The 23624-nt window shown below is 38.6% G+C and overlaps 1 protein-coding gene across 2 annotated transcripts in view; it reads left to right on the top strand.

The window, feature by feature from the left end:
- Positions 1–15318, top strand: part of ehhadh (enoyl-CoA, hydratase/3-hydroxyacyl CoA dehydrogenase) — a 37583-nt gene extending 22265 nt beyond the window's left edge. The window contains exons 6-7 of one of the 2 annotated variants that reach the window (XM_088929852.1): positions 2498–2671; positions 13246–15318. In XM_088929852.1, coding sequence (XP_088785978.1) covers positions 2498–2671; positions 13246–14498 — 1427 coding nt within the window. In that variant the 3' untranslated portion in view covers positions 14499–15318. Of the gene's footprint in view, positions 1–2497; positions 2840–13245 lie in introns of both variants that reach the window. The other variant, XM_088929851.1, reaches the window with a different exon arrangement.
- Positions 15319–23624: the final 8306 nt, after the last annotated feature.

Here is a 23624-nt window from a genome sequence, read left to right as displayed (position 1 = left end):
GGCTTTAATGATTAGTTTTATATAAGCAAACCTCAGTTGTTCTGTTTAAAGGCATCATTAAATTCTCTTATTCTCTCTGAACAACTGGTAGAACTGGTTTTTATTCCCACCATTTACAATATTCACATTTTGCTAACTCATTCATGTTCATTCAGTGTTATTAATTATTTTTTAATATAAATAAAATAATAAATAAAGGAATACATTCCTTGGCCGGGAATTGAACACAGGACCCTAGCATCAAAACTTGACCGAGTTCAAGAATTCAATGCAGATGTTTATGACGAAAATGGAATATGCTACCAGCTATGTAAATATGTTATATTTAAAATAATAAATTAATATTGTTAATGACATTCAGAAAACTTATTTTTATTTTCAGCTACCAAAATGTCTCTTTATTTTCATGATTCCATATTAGTATTACATATTAAGTGGATTTAATGAAGAAGGACAAAAGATTAAATGAAGCTAATGTTTTCATAACATCTAACGCGCCACAGTTGCCACCTATCGATCTTTTTTAGACAGTCAAAATTCTTTGGACAGTATAACATGGTGTGGTAAAGTCATTTTGTTGCAGTAATGCGTTTTGGTGCAAAGTTTCTGAGCAGTGACTGCTTCTGTACCTTAGCTTTGTATTCTTGTTAGTAGGAGGCCAACTGATTGCTGTTCAGCACTGATGGTACCTTTTTAAGTGTAGAATTCATGACCCGCTTTGAATATGGAACGGGCTGAATATGGAACGAATTCAATAAAATGTTATAGATTTTAGTTTAAACAGCTCTGTGTAATCTTGTAAGAAGGGACAGAGTCAAATGAAGAAACATAAAGGGCCTTTTAACAAGGTTAAGAAAAACATTGATCCACATCATTTCTTCAGCCAGTGTGCTGATCTCATCTTGCCTGATGTGTTTACAGAGATTGATGTGTATCCAGGAATCTCTCTTAGTTTCCTTTCTCCTGCTATCTCAAAATGTAGGTGTTTATGCAACCAGGATGAAACTGTTCCTATACTGAAAATTCACATTGTCTCAAACCATTAGTCACACTACTTTTTCTTCATTTGATAATATTATCTTCAGTACTACTGTATTTTTTTTAACTGTAAGCGAAAAGTCTTGGAAGATAAATCGAAAGTCGAAAAACTGTCTGAACTTATGTGTGCTCACTCAGAGGCTTGTGCAGCGTAAAGGAACATGAGACACTAGTATGGAGTTGATCGGTTTTAAGTGCAAAGAACAAATTGCATTAAAGCAAACTAAGAAATACACTAAAATAAAAATAAAAAATTCCATTCACGTTAACCCCAATTTAAAGAATAATTTCAGTTTTTCCAAGTTTTCTTTATCAGAAAGCTGCTTAACCTGACTACAATTGCAGCAAGTACATACTGTAACTCTTCTTTCCCCTGGACAGGATATGTGTCTATTGCTTGTTCTATACATTTTTTTTCTGCCTTTAAATTAAATTCAAGTTTTGAACAAAGCTGTCAAATGCTGTTCAACCATTTTCACTACTGTTTCCTTTATTAACAGGACAACTGGCAACATATATACAGGCCCACCTCTTTTTCATCTGTCAATTCATTATCAAATCATTTTTGATGTGAGTTTTTCAAACTCTAAATAACCTCCCCAGGTGATTATTGAAAATATGGATATTATTATTGTTAGATTTTTTCATTTAGATTTTTCTAAAATCAAGCAAAAGTTACAGTGTGACTGATCATATAAAGATCATGTAAAGACCTTCACCTGGTTGCACTCTATGTCGGAAGATTGCTGGTTCAAATCTCAGATGTACCAGTTAATCAACTTTCCTGCAATAGTGCTTCTCAGCTGGCTGTGTGCCACAGGGTTTGGGTAGGTTTGAAGTTTTAGCCTTATAGAACAGCAGAATTGCCTGGCACCTGTGTGTGTTAGCAGCTGGGACAGCTCCAGTCCTTTGTTTGATGCCCTAGGCATACTTGTGCATGTCTTCGGTCATGATGCAAACTGATTATCAGTTGAGGCTTGCCAGTATTTGAGAGGAAATTAAACATTCAAAAGAACTAACATAACAGGCTTTTACTAGTGATTTGGACATTGTTTTTTTTAGAAACACTTATGGAAACCTAACCGGAATGAAAACGTGAGTACATGCTCAGAAAATAAGTTATCCAGCTCCAGGAAAGCTACCTGACAATTGTGTGCTTTTATAGTACAAAACTGTAAAGTAAACAAGATAGTAAACTCCAATAAAAGGGCTCAATATTTATTTTTCTTTTCATTGGGTGCCACTCGAGTGCACTGAAGCATGTTGTAAGGCAACAGTTTACATCTTTGCATTGACTTTTACTTTATGTTTTTAACAGGATTTGTGTGACAAGTGGTCCTTGTTTCTGTGCAATGTGTAGGCATAAACCTACAAGTTAAAATAGTAGTATTAGAGATGGGCCAGTGTGTTTTAGATGTGTGGTGACATTGTGAGCCAAGATTTGTTTTTTTTCTTGCAGGCCATCCCTTGGGCCCTCGGAGGGTGAGCTCATGGCCGGTTCAATGCCCACCAGACTTGGGTCGTCTGCTGGAGGGAGCTCTGATGAGGATCAGACAGAGCTCACGAGGGGCCATGGCGCCTGTGGCCTGTGTGCAGGCCCTGAGGGCAGCAGCAACTCTGTCCTTCACCCAGGGTATGGAGATGGAGAAGGCACTGATGGCCACCCTATTTAACTCTGGCCAGGCCCGTGCACTTCAGTACCTCCATTTTGCCCAGAGAGCTGTGGGGAAATGGAGCATGCCCAGTGGAGCATGCTGGCATAACACCAAGCCCAGACCTTTCCTCAAGGCAGGTGTCATAGGTAGGTGAGAAAACATTCACTGCACATAAAACCTGTGGGATCTTATTTTCTAGTGAGATTGGGTTTCCTGAAATCAGAGGACAGTGCTGATTTTTATTGAGTCATGATGCACACCTAGGATACCAGGTATTTATGTTGAATAACTGTATTGACCCAATCAAACACTTTAAAAAGAAGTGTTAAGTCTAGTCATATTGTCCTTTTATATGCTCCCCCCAAAAGGAATCCATACAGGCAAACATACATGCCATTTGACAGAATATATCTAATATTTTTATAGTATACCCACCCACTTTGGAATCTCTAACTGTGTCTTTACATCTTGTGAATAAACTCTGTAACAACATGAGAATAATGAGGCAGTGCATACAAGCTCCTTTCAGCCACCCACCAATTGAGTTATTCAGCTTTTGAGAATTACAAGCTCAACAGTGACTGATTTGACTCAGTACCTCATCTCAATGATGTTATCATTACTAACCTGTAGGCACCCAGGAAGTCATAGTGGTAACTTTTATTTGAAGAAAAGAGCCCTGACTAATTGTAACCTAGTCCATTAAAGGACCATTGAAACGTGTGAAATCCATAATACAGTACGTTGAGCTATTGACATTATCAAGGACTTAAATGTGCCATGTCTGGATTGTACAAACTGATCTTTTCTTAGAAGGAGCAGCTCACTGGTTGAGCAGCTAAGGAACCCCCCTAATTTACATATTTTTATAACCTAATATTGTTGAAATATCTTTTATTGATAAATGTGTTAAATTCCTGAGAAAACTAAACAACTGCATTAGATCTAGCAGTAGTCTGTGCAGTTATGATCTCTTCAGTCCGCTGAGTTACTTTGAACTTTGAGGTTAAGGTTTCACTTTCATTAGACAGACATACAGTATTCAGACCTTTACACAGTTTTAACATTACTGCTTTAAACTTACAGTTATGTCACTTTGAAGTAGAAATTAATATTTGTTAAAAAAAAGCATCCTACTCTACACCTTCACAACAAAAAACAGACAGAAAGGAATAGATAATATTAAAGAAAAATGTCATAATTGCATAAATATTGAAATCCTTTAATTTATTTAGGTGCACAAATGTACTGTACCTTAACGAGCCATGCAGTTAGTTGAGAGGCCTTGGTCTGTTCTCAATAATAGTGGCAAAAGGTTTTGTAGTGGTACAAGACTAAATTTGATTTTTTTCATCTAAATGCAGTGTCTTCCCATTTTGAAAGTGTCTGTGTTAAAAGAGAATTTATGTTTACCCACCTATTAATCTACCATATCTTGGTCTTTGAAATATACAAACTTTATTTCATGATGTGACAGTTTTTGCTGGAATTAGATTCAATGGATTAACTTTTTTGAAAGCTTTTGAAGCTAAAGCCTAGATCTTGCAAAGCTTAAGTGAAACCTCAAAAGAGCATAAAATACCTTTCCCTGAGGTTAGATTTAGACAAGATGGTCAAGATGCAGCCACTGAAGCAAAGGGTGAACATAGACATACAGTACCCATAAAATGACTTCTGTGCCTGCTGTCAGGTTGGTAATATGTGCTCAAGCATCAAAGATTACATTTATTTTATTGAAGTTGGAAGTGACCTTTTTTTAGTTGTTGAATGAGCACGCATATCAAATTACACTTCATAATATTGCAATGATCCTCCCTTATTTTCAAGACGTTTATACATATTATCCTAATATTTCAACACCAAATATAGCATACACATAATAATATACAGTACAGTAGAGAAATAAAACTTTGGAGAGAATTATAACAAATTTATAATACACTTAATTAAACATTGAAGTAGCCTAAACTGTACTGTTCAGTAATTAAACACAAAATAAAATATAGGAAATAAAAAAATAATAAAGTCACTTAGTTGGTTTGTTGATATGATTACAATAATACGATAACTGACTTTCTGGTCTTGAGACTGTGTTTGGAGTTTCTGACACTGCTCTTAAATGGTTCAAGTCTTACCTCACTGATTGCTGTCACTTTGTCTCTCTTGGGGGATTTAGGTCTGAAATTGGACCCATTAAGCCTGATGTTCCTCAGGGCTCGATACTGGGCCCCTTACATTTCGGCATTTACATGTTTCCACTTGGTCAACTTTTAAGATCATATGGCATCAACTATCATTTCTATGCTGACGATACTCAAATCTACATCCATACCAAACCTGACACTGATGTGGCTGTCTCTATTCTATCTAATTGCATCTCTGAACTAAAAATTTGGATGACTCAAAATTTCTTTAAACTGTGACAAGAATGAAGTCTTGCTTATTGGCACCCCCCATCAACTCTGTAAAGCCAATGCTGTAAACCTATCTGTGGATGGTACTTTAGCTTCAGTCTAAATTGAAAAACTTGGGGGTGATATTTGATTCTGACTTGACATTCGACCCACATGTGCAGCATATTGTCAAAACATCTTTCTTTCACCTCAGAAATATCGCTGGACTACACCCTATGTAATCACCAACTGTGGCTGAAAAGCTGATCAACACATTTTTCTTCTACCGAATCTGGAGAATTCTCCCTAAATCCACATTGAATAAACTCCAGGATGTCCAAACTTCGGCAGCCAGAATCCTGACCAGGTGTAATGCAAGTGTTCACATTACTCCTATCCTGGAGTCCTTGCACTGGCTTCCTGTCAAGTTTCGTGTAGACTTCAAAATCCTCATGCTCACCTAATTCTAGTCTCCTATCTGTCCCCTAAGCCTGTCTTTAATAATAATTAATAATAATAATTGCTTCCACTTATATTGCACTTTTCTGGACACTCCACTCAAACGCTTTACAGGTAATGGGGACTCCCCTCCACCACCAATGTGCAGCATCCACCTTGGTGATGCGAAGGCAGCCATTGTGCGCCAGAACGCTCACCACACATCAGCTATTAGTGGGGAGGAGAGCAGGGTAATGAAGCCAATTCATAGATGGGGATTATTAGGAGGCCGTGATTGGTAAGGGCTAAAAGGAAATTAGGTCAGGACGCCGGGGTTACACCCCTATACTTTTCAAGAAATGCCCTGGGATTTTTAATGACCACAGAGAGTCAGGACCTCGGTTTTACATCTCATTCGAAGGATAGCGCCTTTTTTACAGTATAGTCTCCCCATCACTATACTGGGGCATTAGGACACACATAGACCGCAGGGTGAGCACCCCCTACTGGTCCCACTAACACCTCTTCCAGCAGAAACTTTAGTTTTTCCCAGGAAGTCTTCCATCCAGGTACTGACCAGTCTCACACCTGCTGAGTTTCAGTGGGTTGCCAGTTGTGAGTTGCAGGGTGATATGGCTGCTGGCGGTTTTGTTCATGGATTAACAATTTGGAGCATTTGTAACGGTCATTAGGGATTCATTTTGCACTTCAGTCTCTCTTTGTTTTAATTTCAACTCTATGGTTGACAGGACCTTCTCCTGTTATGCCCCTAAGCTCTGGAACTCTCTCCCCAAGGATATCAGAGAGTCACTTTTCTAAACTCCTTCAAATCCAGGCTCAAAACCTTCTTCTTTAGAAAAGCTTTTACTTAACTGGTTCTGTTCTTTACCCTTCTGCTCCTACTGTATTTAGTCCCACCATCTACTGTCTCCTCTAACTGTGTATTCTCATCAAGCATATATTGTGTATTTTTTTATTGTTGTTGTCATTCTGTAAAGCGCTTTGAGAAGCCACCTTTAAAGGTGCTATATAAAATAAAGTTTATTATTATATTATTAATAATAATGGTTACTCATGATTTCCAATGCAAACAAAAAGAGATTGAAGTGCAAAATGGATCTCTGATGACCGTTACAAATGCTCCAGTTTGTTTATCCATGAACGAAACTTAGTGGATTGCTTGCTCTTTATTTAACATAAACATTCCAGAACTCAAGAATTGTCTTATGGTAAACATGGAAAGTTTTTACCTAAAGTTGAATTTATGCAAGGCATGTCTTACATGACCTGGGGAGAGGGTAAACAAATAACAAATTGCTAAAAAACATATTTCATATGTACCATTTTTGTTGCTTGTTGCTTGTATAGTATAGTATAACATCAAACTAAATCTTAAAACACAAGAGAACAACTTTAATGTAAAAAGTGAAATTGTTTAACACCGTATTACTGGTTAAAAACTAAAGTTTTCTATTTCTCCTTCTTGTCTGAATGCATCTTGAGCTCCAGGAATACAGGCTTGATCCGGTCACTAACCGACTGTGACTGGGATTTCCCAAGATGTGGCACTCAGCCACTTGCTGTCGGTAGGATAGGAGTAGTTGACAGGGCCGGCTCACTCCCAGCAACTCCTACACCCTTCTGGGTGCTTACAGAGATCAGGTTCTGTCAGTGTCAGATGTGCAATCCTCCAATTGCACCTCAAGTACATGACTGTGAATTTATATGAAAAAGTCTTAAGTCAGCCTTTAAAGTAAATAACTAAAGAACAGGTCTTAACCTTGCAGGCATCCTTAAAGATCAGTGTAATTACTGAATTAAGTTCAAAAGAGCCAATAGCATGTTCTAATAGCTGGCTAACTGATTATTTTTTGTAATCCCATTGGCTCAATGGAATGTTGCTGACTGTAGGGTTGGTATTTAAATTTGGCAGCTGGGTTGAAAGTTTAGTTTATTTCACGTCTAGATCTTTTTTATTTGTATTTGCGTGTTAATATTTTTAACAAGCAGCATGGGGCAGCTAATGAGAACACTAATCTTACTCTTCACTGTCCACATCCACCATTTACACCAGCAGCTTTGGTGTCTAGTAAAGAGTTAAAGCAGCAGCTTGTTTGTGCCTCAGTTCCAGTCATACGCATAGCTTCCAGTCAGCACAGTCAGTCGGTGTCCTGCACTCAGCACAAGATGCCTTCACCCTCAGACTGACCCCTTTTCCCACATGCCCAGCATTCCTCCTTTGGCACTCACATCTGCCAAACCACCTGCTCAGTTTTGAACTGAAAATAAACAAATGCAGAAGTCTGCAGTTGTATTTCAGTATAATTACCTTGAACCATCACTGTAAAACCCTGTCTTCTACCTTTTTGCATGATAATGAGTGTAAATATTCTAATAACTAATTTTTCTGAGATGTGCAGGGAGGTGTCCTTTGTGTTATGTTTTTGAATGAAGTGACAGTATTCTTCTGGTGAAGGATCCGAGGATAGCAGCAGGATGAGGAGTGGTGTCTGCGCTCCTCTCTTGTTTTGTACCTATTGCTGCTCCCCTCTGCTGTAGATGGATGATTATTTTATTATTAATCCAGTGGACGGAGCCTACAGAGCATCTCAGTCTTGTCTCATAGGGGGGAAGCATTGTCTGCTCATTGCTTTGTAGGGCCGGAAGTGCTCATGGCAAGGAGAGAGAAAGACAGTGCAGAAGAGATGTGATAGACAGGGGGTGATGAGTGCCAAAATGACAGCCTGTGCCTTGACAGAGTGGGCACAGAAGCTGCCCTTTGCTTTAATTTTTTCTTCTTTATGCTTATTTTGTGCTTGCCAGTGTCATATGCATCCGAGCAGTGTTTGAGGAAAACATTGAGAATTGCCCCAGGCATTTTAGGCAAACATTTATGTAAAATGCAGCGATCAGCGGGCTGCATCAGAGAAATAATGAAATAAAAGTGTTTTTGACAGCAAGACACTTGTTTTGGCCAATACACTCTGAGGCAGATCTGAATACCCCCAAGTTAACAGTACTATAACATGTCTCATCAAGGGAACAGTGACATGTTGATCTTCTTCTAAAACATTTTAGTTTTGTTTCCAGTGCTGTGAAAATCTGTGTTTGTAGTTGATCCATAAAATGTCTGTTGTTTTAGAAACAATGCCATTGGCAGATGTTATGAATAAAGATGTAACTATGTTTCAGATTGTGCCCCGGACTGTGTACCATAAAAACAAGAAATATGCAGTTATTATTTTTAAAAAATAATCACTATTCCAGGCAGGAGCAGATATCTTCAGGTCTGCCTGCTGAAAATGTCTTTAGACTTTTAGGTTTGGATAACAATTTGATTTCTGGTCAATGGTAAGCTCAGCTGCCACTACGAATTGGCTTATTTTAATTCCCAGACATGAATTCCTCCATAGTATAGAGCTAGCACTTAATGGTGGGACCAGGGGAGGGCACTTAGTAATAGGTAAGATGAGCTCCAATCATTTTGCCGCCAGCATGCCTGGGATTCATCCAGTTCCGTTGTCTTTCAATTTCATGAGTTCTGCTTGGAAAAGAAAAGGGAGGAACTAATAAATGTGGTCTGTGTGGAGACATGCTTTTATAGTACATTTGATTTTAAACTGCCTTTGCCTAAGCTGTGTTTTATAGCGTAGCAGCTCTTTGTTAATGAAAACAAATAATTCAGAAAGGCCTCATCAATTCACCAACTGCTTCCCTGGGCTGCTTATAATATTACAAATCATGCCATAAACCAAGCTAGAAAATAACACTAGGAAAACCAAAAATGGCACTTTTAGCTTTAAAACTAGGCAAAGAAATAAACAATAGGTTAATTCAATATTCTGCATTAAGTCATCAAGATAAAATGAGAACACGGAAAGACTAATTTCTCTCCATGAGGATTGCCTGAAATTAAGTCTCTGCATTTACACCTTTGAGAATAAGTTGTGCTGTGTTAACAGTTCTGTATAAATGTCTCTTATTGCTCTTCTAAACAGCAGGCAGCCTGGCAGTATAAAGCAGAACAGGATCACAAAATAAGAGTCATAAAACAAAGGTACAAGCAGAGTAATCTTAATGTGCGATGTGTGTCCATCACTCCATCTACCTCTCTTCTAGAATAATAGAAGACGTTTATTGAATTGGTTTTATGAATTATGACACTGAAAATGTTCCATATACATTTTCATTTGTTAATTCCATCTCATTAAACTGCATGTAGAAAACTTCCATCTAATTCTGCAAAGAAAGCAATGAATGTGCTTCAGTTTCAAGGGCTTGCAGCTCTCTTTGCAAAACCTATAGACATACCCTGCTACAATATTGAGATTTTTTCCACTGGCATTACAAAACTTGCTCTTACAGTTGAGATACAAATTACGTTTGAAGAAACTGATCATTTAAGCCTTGCTTTCTTCCTGATGCAATGTTATTGCTGCTGCATTGAGATTGAGTTTTGGAAAGATTTTCATACTGGATTATGGAAGAAGGAGATGGTTTCTAGTAGTTTCATGTCAGTTAAGTTTTGTCTTGTTTTTAGTTTAGAAATTTAACTAATTTGTCTAAGGTTATTCTGCAGCTGGCCTGACAGTAGAATGACATAACCTAGCATTTGAACGTTGTACTCTTATTCTTCACAAGACTGCCTGAAAAAGACCCACTCATCAGATGAAAGAAAATACCCCAAGAATATTAAACTAATCATATACTGTGCAGCCCACAGAAAAGACTAGTACTGTAGATCACTTAAGTGTGTTTTAATGTATTCTGTTTATGTCTCTTATAATTTTGCTGCTACCATAAATGTGGCTACAAATAATACCACTTAATAATAATCTGTCTTGAATTACATCTATTAAGATTCCTATCTCCTTTAATTTTGTTTTTCTGATGTACAACATGTCCCTTTGATATGAATGTTTCTGTATTTAATTTAACAGTTGAAAATAAGGCTTACACTGTATAATAGCTGAAATATTTCAGGCTTCTCCTTGGAGAGTTTTTTTTGTGGGAGGGGGTTGACAAAACTCATGACTGGAGGTAAGTTTAAGTGAATTGAGGCTTTTTTACTTTTATTTCACCAAACTAAGGTTTTCCTTTAGGCAATTATGTTCTGCTTCCCTGCAGTCCTCTGTGGATTTCTCTTCTTTAGTTTTCAAGCTGTTTCTCAATCAGATATGAGCAAATCGCTTTGCTGGTACAACAGGCAATAAGTTGACCTTTTTACTTCCATTCCCCATTGAAAATAAAATGGACTCCTTCCTGATGAAGTTGCCAGAAAAGCTTTCCTGTGTTTACATGCAAGCCTGAGGCATCATGTTTTTAAGGTTCACTGGTCCAAATCACCACTTAATCTTGCATCACTGAATTGTCTCTCTTCTCTGGAAAAGCTGTTGGAACTTGAAAACTGCTTCTTCGGTTCTGGAAAAAAACATCATATGGATTCCTTGCAAATGTGCAGGAGCAAGAGACTCTCAGCCAAGTGCTTTTCAAGTCCTCAGGAAAACTTTTACGCTATGAGTAATTTACAAGAGCATTTGAGGTCAATTCTTTAAGACTAACAGTCTGCTGGAGGAAAAGATGTTTGATTTGTTCACTTGAGCTACAATGCAATGACAGGCAAGCTTCACACATTTAGGATGTGTGAAGGTTCAGATTCAGAAAAGAACAACCTGTCCACAAATTGCCACATCCAAGCTTGTCTCTTTTGGCAGTTTCTGTCAGCCAAAAGGCTTTTTTTGCACCTACCTGCTGCAAAGCACAGATACTGGGCTTTGGGATTTAGAACTGGGAATGGATTGAATTGTGGAATCTTTGCCTCTTTGCTAATCATCATTGAATGACTGAAGTGATCTTGAACAACATAGTCAATTGTGTAATTAAAGATAAAATAAGCAGTTAAAGAACAGGCTGAATGAAAATTCTGTTATGGGAATTTCATCCAATCTGTGCTAACTTCTTATCTGTATCCTGTAAAGGTATACAGGTAGACACTTAACACGATTATACTAAATACACAAACTTATTATGCTATGAGTGTAGTGTTATGTTGACCAGCAACAAAATATGAATCCTACAGGATGTGTACCAGCGTTTTCCAATCTTTAGCAGTGCTAGTGGCTGATATTAGGTATGAATTTATTTCTGAATAGATGTGTTTTTAAATTGTTATGCCAATTTAGGATTAAGTAATGGAAGAGCAAAAATCTTTGATAGAAAATGTTTCAGATAAAATTCAGTTTTAATTGCTTTAAATCTGTGATGTCACCCTGATTCTTGTATGTTAACACAATGTCTGCAGATATTGGGGTATTAGCAATGTAACAGTGTTTCTATAATGTTGTTACAGTGCATGTCTTTATTACAGACATTCTTTGTTATACAGGCACTGACATATTACAAAGATACAAAAGTTAAGTAACAGCATATTATTTTCCATTACTTTATATAATTCATTTGACAGAGGCGTACAAGTTTGATTAACTGTTTCATACATCCATTTTCTAAATACTTAATCCAATTGAGGGTTGTAGTGTGAAATGTGAAGCCAGAGCCAATCTTGGCAAGCAAACAGGTCCAAGGTGGGGTACATCCTGGAAGGAACGCCTGTCCATTTCAGGGCGCATAGACACACACGCACGCCTAAGGCCAATTTCCAGAAGACAGTTAACTTACCAGCATGTCTTTGAACTGTGGGAGAAATCCCACACAAACACATACATACTGTTCAGACTCCACGCAGATAGCATCCCAGGTCCTAAATGCAGGGCTCCAGCTCTGGGAGGCAGTAATGCTAACCACTGTGCCACCATGCTGTCTAATTAACTGTTCCTGAACTTAAATCTCATAGTACTGCACGTGATAGAGTAGGTTTTAAAATGAACAATTGAAAGTTTATTCCATGCTGAAAAGAGAAGAAAGGAAACACAACGTTTCGGCTGTGAAGCCTTCTTCGGGTGTGAGAAAGACGGGGAAGTCAGCAGAGATTACATAGCATAGGAGAACAAAACCCGGGAGTGTAGGGGAGGCGGGATCAGGAGGAGGCAGTGTGGGCATTCAGGTGTGCAAAGTCGAAAGAGGTGAAGAGAGGTGTGAAGTTGAAACCTGCAAATGAATAGAGAGGATTAGAAGGATATGAGTCTGTCATTGCGAGAAAGAGGAAAATGTGAACCTAGTTTCAGGATAATTTTGGTTTTGGATGTATTTCTGCAATAGAAGTTAAGAAACCCTTCTTTGAGAATGCAGACGGAGAGATCAGTGTGATCATGGCCGTTAGAGGTGAAATGAGAAACTATAGGCTTGGAGAAATCTTTGATCCTCACAGCCCTAACATGTTCTCTGAAGCGGTCTCTGAGTCTCCTTCCTGTTTCCCCGTTGTAGATAGCTGGGCATTTTGCAGGTGATATGTATTCATATGATATGAATGCTTCATATGATATGTGATATGTACCTGCAAATACATATCTAACACCACACTCATTCAAGGCCCCTCAGGACAATTCCGGATCACTCAGATGACATCTTGTACCTCCGGCAACCTTATTTACTGCATCTCTTGCAGAAATGCCCATTTTTGTGTTTCCTTTCTTCTCTTTTCAGCATGGATTAAACCTTTACCTGTTCCTTTGCAGCCTATGCATGCTGACGTGACTACCTACTTGAACTAGGTTTAAAATGTATATTTAATAACAGCTATAATACTGTATCTGTTTTTTCTACAGGGCTAGGAACCATGGGGAAGGGGATTGCTGTCTCCCTGATTAGAGCAGGTATCTCGGTCATTGCTGTGGAAATGGGGGAGAAACAGCTTGAGGTGGGGAGGAAGGCTGTCAGTGCCATGGTGGAGCGAGACGCAAGGAAACTAGGAAGGGCACCAGCATTGGCGCTCATCAACTTTACCCTCAACCTCCAGGACCTTTGTGACGCTGACCTGGTGATTGAAGCCGTCTTTGAGGACATGAATCTAAAGAAACAGATCTTCAGGGAGCTGTCTTCAGTCTGCGGACCCAGTGCCTTGCTATGCAGCAACACCTCTGGGCTGGATATCGATGAGATTGCCTCTGTCACTTGCAGGCCTGAGCTGGTGGTGGGAACACATTTCTTTGCTCCAGCTCATGTGATGAAATTGCTGGAGGTTGTCCGTGGATCCCGCACATCCCCTGTGACGGTGGCAACAGCAATGCAGCTGGGAAAGAGGCTTGACAAGATTGGAGTCTTGGTGGGCAATTGCTCAGGTTTTGTAGGAAACCGCATGTTGAGGCCTTACACAGAGCAAGCCTACTTCCTCCTGGAAGAAGGAGCCAGGCCAGAGCAAGTTGATCAGGTACTGGAAGAGTTTGGCTTTGCCATGGGCATTTTCAAGATGAGTGACCTTTCAGGGCTGGATGTGGGATGGAGGGTGCGGAAGGAACTTGGGCTGACAGGTCTCATACTCCCATCTGGAGCAGCACCACGCATCCGATCAGGTCACAGGTATAGCCCTCTCCCAGATATCCTGTGTGAGAAAGGGCGGTTTGGCCAGAAGTCAGGTTGGGGCTGGTACTTGTATGACAAGCCAGGAGGCAGAGTTGCCACACCCGATCCATGGCTTGAGACCTTCTTGAAAGAGTACAGAAATATACATGGCATCCATGCACGCCGCATTGACCCCCAGGAGATCCTGGAGCGGTGTCTCTACTCTCTCATCAATGAGGGCTTTTGCATCTTGGAAGAAGGGATTGCAGCAATGCCAGAGGACATTGATGCCATCTATGTGTTTGGGTACAGTTGGCCAAGACATAGGGGGGGCCCCATGTTCTATGCAAGTATGGTGGGGCTGCCCAGAGTCCTAGAGAAGCTGGAGCATTACCATCAGGCTCACCCTGATGTTCCCCAGCTAGAACCCAGTGGCCTGCTGAGGAAGCTGGTTGCCAGTGGGAGCCCTCCGATCCAGCAGTGGGGACAGGTGATCAAGAAACATAGAAGTCACCTTTAAAAAGGTGGAAAACGTCTCAGCTGTTTGGTTCATTATGGGATAATGCGGGCACAATTGAACTACATTTAGATATTCATAAGAGGCTTATCTTCTGAGAAAGCCTTCATGTTTGCTTTAGCCTTTCCTTAATGATACTACAGTATAATTTACTTTTGTATTCAGCTACATTAAAAATTGCTTGATTCATGCTTTGTGGTAATTGGGGAATTTACATTAACCAGTGCACACCGCGCCATTAGCACAGATTTAAACTCTGTTGGTTTTTTTTTTCATTTTTATTGCACGTTTTAAAATAATTTGACCATGAGTAGTCTGACCTGTGATACTTAATATCTGAGATGTTTGAAGCCAACAAATGCCCCCTCCACAACAAAGAACAAGATATTGTTTCTGAAACAGAGGACATATTTAGTTGGAAGCAAAAAATTAAGAAAGTGGGCATCATTTTTAAATCACACGTTTAGTCACAGAACAAAATTATTTAAACGATATATTCAAACTTAAATGTATTATAAACATAATTAAAGCTTGCTATTAAATGCTTTTAAATGCATTAAATGCTATTAAAGCTTGCTTTATATTTGATGAAAAATACTAAGTTACTTAGTTTACTGAAACTCAGTCATAATAATTCTGTGCCATAGTATAGTATATTTTGGGCACTTTCATTTACCTGAAATGTGATTACCTGTACTTTTTTTATAATACGATATATATTTAACTATGCACTTTATAGCCTGAATCTGAAATACATGTGAGATTGTGAAATCATGTGAAAGAGCAATGTATAAAATAAAAATAAATCGATTTTTTTGTTTTAGCTTTGATTTTCCTTTAACTGTTAAATGATTTAAATTGAGTGGCATACTGGCATGCTGTAGATGCCTTTGGATAACCATTTTAAGTACACAAATCTAAATTCAGGATTGCCTTTACTTTCACTTTTGAACAAGACCCAGTGTTTAACAACGTGGTTGAGTTTAAGTACCTTGGAGTCTTCTTGTTCATGAGTGAGGGTAGCGGGGATCGTAAGAAAGACCAGCAGATTGGTACAGCACCTGGAATAGTGATGTACAGTACCTAATCATAGCAGTGAAGCAGGAGTTGAGTTTTCAAGGTGAAGCTCTTGGTTGTCCAGTAGATCTACACTCCCATCCTCGCCTATAGTCACAAGCTTTGGGTAGTGACTGAAAGAATGAGAATGGGTACGAGTGGCAGAAATGAAGTTTCTCCATATGGCTGCTGGGGTTGGCACTCTGAGAGGACCCTGGAGTAGTGGTTGCTCCTCTGGATTAAGAGCCAGTTGGGGTGCTTTGGGAATCTGGTGAGGATGCCTCCCAGGCGCCTCCTTCTGTACTGGAAACAGCCCACTGCGAAGAGACCCTATGAAGCTTTATTTCCCTGTCATCTTTAGTTTTGCTATTATTGCCTTAATAAGTTTATTAGTAGATGGTGGAGGAAGATGAAGGGTGATCTATCTCTTGGACCACCATTTCGGAATTATCAGAAGGATGTCTTCCACTGGTCAAATATAACAACTACAAGAGATCCTTGGGAAGAAAATGTTAAAACAAATCTAAAACTAACATTATGGTTTTGTATTTGTCATTGTGATAAAGAACATTGGTAAGTAGAACAGGAAACAATAAGGATAAGTGAACAACAGGAATTCCTATATAGTAAGCAAATGCATGCAACTGAGTTTGATTTAATCTAAATAGAAAAGTCTTTGAAAACTTATATCTTTATTCATGTAATTCAGGACTTCATTAGGACTGACTACTTTTGACAATTGTTTTTTTTTAGTGTTTAATTTAATATTCTATGTTTCACAAATGATGTACAATGAGCAGGAAAATGGGAACGACAAAGCCACTTAATTGGGGGCGGGGCCACCACAAGTAAGGCATGCTAGCATCTGGAATTCTCTAGAAGGGATGTGACACCATTCTTCAATCAACTAAACTCAATCAACTCAATCAATCGAGATTAGATTAATTCAAGTCAATCAGCTCATCACCTGGTTAATGGACGTGGAACACGCTGTCTCAGGTCATTCACTGTCATTCCAGAATATCCCATAAATGCCATCTGCTAGGTGTTTGCCCAATGTTGAACTTTATCTGAATCGTTTGTAGATTAATTTGGTGTGTCTACAATGTTTCTAATCAGTCTGTTATAATTTGCACACTTGGCTAGTTTACTATTTCAGAATGTAATAATTAATATCAATTAGGAAGATCACTGGTTTCTTGGGTACTCCACTAATCACAGTATATTACCCCTTAAGAAAGTCATTATGTGGTTCTGTAATGTTGTGGAGCACATTTTCCAGGCATGATTTGGGTGCACTTATTCCCTTAGAAGACAAGGTCAGTGCTTATCACTACTTAAATGTACTGAGTGATCATCTTCATCTTTCCAGCAGGGAGGGGTGTCTTCCAATATTACAGACCCATCCACAGAGCATGTGTGGTCACCCGATGTTTTGATGAGCACGGCACTGATGTTATCCATATGTCATGGTCTCAGTCACCAGACCAATTGAATATGTATGGGATTTTCTTGAATGACACCTGAGACAGCATTTTCCACCTCCATCAACCAGGCATGAGTTGGAAAAGATAGTCCCCCATTCCTCCTGCTGGTAAACTCTTTGTCATTGAAAATGAGTGGGGTTGGCCCAAGACCCTATTAAGGAACAACACACCCAGTTTCCATTATTCTGTCCACTAGCTGTAAATTGCTTTGTTAATACCCTTTTTCTCTAGGGGGTGCTTTGGCATTTATGGATTTATGTATAATTAAGTTACAGTACTTTTTTCATAAAATTATTTGAAATGCTCTCTGTAGTCACCCAGTTTGACCTTTAGCCAGATTGGTGAGTTAAATTTACATTTTCAAATCAAAGGAAAATCATTCAGATGGCTTCTCTTTTCTCTTCCTCCAGGGCATCTGTTAATTTGTTCCCAGCCATTTACACTATAAAGCTGTAAAACCTTTCATTTGTTGACTTTATTGACTAAAATTTAAAATTAATAATCATCTTTCCAATTATGGATAGGGGCATAAAAATTGGTTTACAAAATGAAATTAAATTGTGGTTTGCTTTATGTTGCCTTTAGTACTCATTTCTAAAACCCAAAGAGTTTTCTAAGCATGATGATATATTGCATTTAGTCATTTTTTCCCAAAGGAATGTTTCTGTTATTGATTTTTTATCCCCATGGAATTCTGTATTTCCTTTGTATTAATTTGAAGTTTCCTGAAATGTGTATAATTCATTCTGGGCATTGCTGCCTTAAATTGGTTACCAATGGGGTAGTCACAGATAAATGGCAACAAGAACTTTTCAATACACTGAAACAAAAAATGTTAGAGGAATGGAAAGAATTCTTCTGCATCTTTAAGGATCAAACTTAAAACCAAAATGTCACCTAACTCAATCAAGATGATGTTTTAGCAACTGAACAATCAGATCTGCATGTAGCAAGGACAAAATTATATTATGGGGGGGATTTTAGATTTTCTCGCATATACTGGGATAGGAAACTGACTAAAAATGCTAAGGCTCAAATGTTTGAAAGCCCTTGTCTTTATCTGCTTTTTTCAAGTTACAAAGACAAGCTACTGTAAAAGAGAGATACATTGTTGTCACGTGTATTCCTAAGAGAAATAGAATAATGTGAATTAGATTCAAATTAATTTGAGAAATTAAGAAATCTAATAATGACATTTTGAATTTGGAAAAAGTTTAGAAGGGTATATTGTGTGTAAATTACTCAAGTTCTTAGGGCAAGTACTTGTATATACAGTTGCTTCAGGGCATGTGACATGATAAAGTTTGACTTAAAGAAAGCTTTTGATGAACTACATGAAAGGCTAATTCTTAAATGTAATAGCTTCAGAAGTCCATCCAAAATAATGTGTGCAGATGGATAGGAATGATTAAAAAGCATACAGTAAAGACAACTGATAAGGAGAATTAGCTCACACTAGAGTTACTGTAGGTTATTAGTGGCAAACCACAAGGATCAATTCTATTTTTTTCTGATGTATGTCAGAAATCTAGACTATGGTACTGTGAGTAAACCTATTAGTTTACTCATACTACAGGACTGTAAAAAGGCTTAGACCATTATCCAGGACGGGGCAGACACCTTGCAAATTAAATTAAACATTTATAAGTGCAAGTTAAAACAAGCAAAAATTGAAATTCTAATTCATATTTAGACACATGACTTTATTTAGTCAGTGTAGGGAAACAATAAAGAAGCCCAATAAAGTGTATGAATATATTGTAGGATATAATTCACATTAAGAGAGATTGTTTTAAAAGTTCTCTCATTCTTGACATATACTGTAAATAATCTTTATTTTATACAGATCATTTTAGACACATCATCTCAAGGGTCTTTACAATAAAACAACTAAAACAAAAACAGTAAAGACAAATATAATTGAGTGTATTAAACAAAAATAAGAAATCAGGAGTAGTGCAGGACCTTGCAACACATACAAATTAAATTCAGAGCCATTTAAGACTTAAAAGTGGAGACACATCTTTTCACAGAAATGTGAAAAGTAGGAGTCTACAACTTACAGGATGTGAATGAAGCTGACTGTGTGATCCTTTAAGAAAAGGATAGATAGAATTGAAACATTAAGCAATTACTAATTATAACCAGATGAGAAATGTCCTCCTTGTGTTTCTAATGTCCTAAATAGATTTCAGTTGGTACACTCGCCATTGTGCCATACATGGGGCACAAACAATGTGTAGAGTGCATATGTGCAGTATGGCTACTGAAAGCTGAATTACACGTGATGTTAGGTGGAGTGGTGGCTCTGTGGCTAAGGATCTGTGCCTGTGGCTGGAAGGTTACTGGCTCAAATCCTGCAGCCGGCAGGGGAATCCTACTTTGTTGGGCTCCTGAGCAAGGCCCTTAACCCCAACTGCTCCAGGGGTGCCGTACAATGGCAGACCCTGTGCTCTGACCCCAGGCACTCTCCCTATCTGTGTGTGTGTCTCATGGAGAGCAAGCTGGGGTATGTGAAAAGATAATTCCTAATGCAAGAAATTGTAAAGGGTTAATAAAGTGATGTTATGTTGAATAATTAATTACTTTAGCCTACCATGTAGATTTATATTCATCATATATTTCTGTGTCTGTTGCATTGTTCATCACTGGACACCCTACAGTTCACCTACCGGCCCAATATTGGAATGGAAGTCACAATCATTTACATGCTGCAAAGGGCCTACTCAGGAAAGAAGTTGGAGGAGATGCAAGTGGGCGCCTCCATGATCTCATGAATCACTGACTATCTGATGGGCAGAACAGTTTGTGAGACTGCAAAACTGTGTGTCTGAACAGGTAGTGAGTAACACAGGGGCTCCTCAGGGACAGTTCTTTCTCCGTTCCTCTTCACCCTCTATACTTCGGACTTTAGGTACAACTTGAAGTCGTGCCACCTGCAGAAGTTCTCAGACGACTCTGCAATTATGGGATGTATTGAAGGTGGGCAGGAGGAAGAGCACAGAGGACTGATGAACAACTTTGTGGAGTGGTGTGGGGAGAACCACCTACAAATTAATGTGGTAAAGACGAAGGAGTTGATGATAGACTTCAGGAGGAAGAGGGGGCAATCTACTCCTGTTTGCATCCATCGGAGTGGCGTGGACATAGTGGACTCATACAAGTATTGATGATAGATTGGAATGGACTAAGAACACAGAGGCCATCTACACGAAGGGCCAGAGCTGAGTTACTTCTTGAGAAGGCTCAAGTCCTTCAATGTGTTTAGTAAGATGCTTTCCTATGCGGTGGTGTGCTGGGGCTCTGGGATTAGAGCAGGGGATGTCAACAGGTTGAACAAGTTAATCAAAAGAGCAAGTTCTGTCATTGGGTCTGATCTGGACCCCGTGGAGCTAGTGGCTGAGAGGAGAATGGTGTCCAAATGAATGGCCATCATGGACAACGTCTCCCATCCCCTCTATGACATGTTTGTCAGAATGAAGAGCACGTTCAGCAATAGGCTGATCCAACCATGGTGCGACAGGGAGCTCTACAGAAAGTCATTCTTGCCTTCTAGCATGAGACTTTACAACTCATCCAGTGTGTGTCTGCGCAGGGGCAACATTGACCTGTTTTTGGATTAAACATGAATTCCCTGTTTACAGCTGTTTTTTTCTGTTTACAACTGATGTGCAATATATGCTGGGATTTGTGCAATATATTTACAATGTGCAATACATCATCCTGTGTACTGTACAGTCCGGTTTGTTTTGTATCTTCTGTACTGTGTGCAATTCTGTATACTCCATTTTTTACTGCACTACTTCTCACTGTACTTACTGTAGTGTATTGTTGTATTATTGTATCATTTCGTTACACTGTGCTGTGTTGAATGTGCCAGGCTGCTGTTGCACTGCAATTTCCTTCACGGGATTAATGAAGTATCTATGTATCTATTGCCAGCCATATGACTTGCAATGCAACAGACTTGGAAGAGAATCTCTTGCAGTTACAGTTGTTTACAGGCATTCCTTTGAAACCTACAACATAGCATACCCTTAAGCTTGACATATTGTATTCACGCGGGTTTTCTGAAAAATTAAGATAATGTGTCAATAAAAAAGGCACAGTGGCAGACTGAAAGTAATAAGAATAAAAAGACATGTAAGGCTAATAGCAGAATCAAGCTTGTTGAACTGAAGGTGAGTCAGTTTTCTGAGACTGAATAAATGAGGACAGACTCCTCACAGAACCCCAGAATTATGAAAAAAATAGAAGCTAAATTGATATTCATCCAGTGATGGTCTGGAGGGTGAATAGGAGCTTCCTTGAGAGGAAGCTTGTGGTGGGGAGCGGGGAAGAGTGAGAGGGCTGGATGCCAGCGTTGGGGGCCCAGGAGGGCTGGGGCCCTGTCACCTATCAGCACCAGGCATTGGGGCCAGCAGGATTGTGAACAAGGAGTCCAGGCCCAATGGAGTGAAAAAAGATATAAAATGGTTGAAAAGCTGGGACTGTAGGTGAGAAAGGCATAGAGAAGAGGGATTGCAGAAAAGGGGAAGAGGGATGGGGGAGAGCAGAGATGGCAGGCACAGCTATTCTGGGGCAAGAATTAACAGGCAAGAATGTTAAAATAGGGCATAAAATAGCTACTTTATCTCATTAATAGCTACTCTACCTCATTAGGCATGTCTTACAGAGTGGAGCAGTGGTTTGGACTTGTAACAATAAGTTTCTGAGTTCTGATCCTAGATGGGATTCACAGCTGTGACTTGACACCAGGTATCATTTTGGTTGTTCCAGTAAAACGCTCTACTATATAAAGCATTTGCTTTCACGGCTGCCATTATAAACAGTTTTCTTTGCAATTTAGCTGCCTCCTTTATTAAAAAAAAGGCTATGATGGGCTATGGTTAATTTTAGGTCAATATTGCAACACAATACATTTTTTTCTGTCCTACAATGCCTAGCAATTAACTAAAATTAATCATTTAAAAAAATGAAGACGAATACACGGAGACAATTTCTCTGTGAGTGGAGACACAGGTAGGCATTGAATGTCTATTAAATGGTTAAAATTCATAAGCCATACAATTTATTTAAATTTCAGTTTTATTAAAAAGCACAAATAATGGGCAATGTCTGATGTTTTAATATTGCTAAAAAAGACTTCAGTTATGCTTTACTTCTCTGATGAGAAACAAAAAAACATTCACATGATTTTAAAAGCCGATCAAGTTGTACTCATTCCCCTTTTTTAATTATTTTAACCTGCTTGTACATACTGCACACAGAACACAGTATTTTGAAATGTTAATTTTCGGCTTTGGAATGTCCATTTATGCCATTCTATAACGTACAGTGCTTAATTCTGAAGAGTGCTAAAGCTTTAAAATGAGATAATGTTTGAGCTCATATAACCAGTTTATGAATGTGATTTACCCCTTGAAATAAAGGGTGATACATAGCAAAACTTCATTCTGGCCAGTGAAAAACCGGTGCTGGCATGTGTATCAATTCTTTATAGATGCTTGTTTAATCCATTTGGAATCAGCACTTCAGAGACAAGCAAATATGGGCATGCCAATTTCTAATACAAAATCATTGCAAATGGGTTTTCTTTCAACTCGGTTCTCATTTAAAAGCAGCAGCCAGAACTAGTTTTCAGAGTAAATCATGCATGGAAGAGAGAATAGCATCAGATAGCATTTTCTTCTGTTGTCTGTAGAAATAAATTAGGTAGATGTCATTCTAGTATCTTCCTTTCACAAGGGCTCCTCAGACTGTGGGTGAATTTAGATACTAGAATCCAATCTCAGACCTTCCTCAGGGCTTTTTATGATATGGTTCCAATATTCAGAAAGATTGGGATCTAAGGAAACTGTATGACCTAGTGTGAAGAAAGCCAAGGGCAAAATAAGAAGCCCTATTAATGGTAGTGCATTTAACCAGTTGATAAAAATTCCCTTTAATGTTTAATGCGCAGCTTTGCTTCAAGGAATTCTCTTATAAAACATTGTGACACAGCTCCCATTTGATTTTCAAGGATTTTCATTAATCTGTTTACTTGATTCATATTTCTTTCATCTGAACTTCTACTTACTGAATCATTTCCAGCCTTTGTCATATCTGCATGTGATCGTAACACAGGACTTTTCTTTCATAATTTCTCCACAAAATGCTGTAGGGGTAAAAAGTACAAATATTTTGGCTCTCTACAGTAACACACTGAGTGGCAGATGTTGTTACCAGACTTCACATACCAATGATTTCAGTCTTTCACATGGGATATTAAACCTATTTCCAGACACCTTATGATCTTAAGATGCTATGGCAATATTCTAATATTACTGTATTTGGCGATACTCAACCCATTGAACACAGAGGAGGTGTTTTTGTTTGATTCCAACATATTTGCTAAATAACTCCTGAATTCCGCTCTTTGTTAAATGGGTGAAGTAATTTTTCATTTTTTCACCTGATCAGTTGATTTTCTTGATTAAAATGGTTGTTTGCATACAGCAAGTGGGTGTAGCAGTTTATAAATATTTGATAATTTTGTATAGTTTAATCCCGCTAGAACTAAGGAGTTAAAATTGTGTGAAATTGT

The sequence above is a fragment of the Atractosteus spatula genome, chromosome 13, assembly GCF_055471065.1.
Source record: "Atractosteus spatula isolate fAtrSpa1 chromosome 13, fAtrSpa1.hap1, whole genome shotgun sequence".
Taxonomy (NCBI): domain Eukaryota; kingdom Metazoa; phylum Chordata; class Actinopteri; order Semionotiformes; family Lepisosteidae; genus Atractosteus; species Atractosteus spatula.
This window is presented reverse-complemented; position numbering and strand designations above follow the sequence as displayed.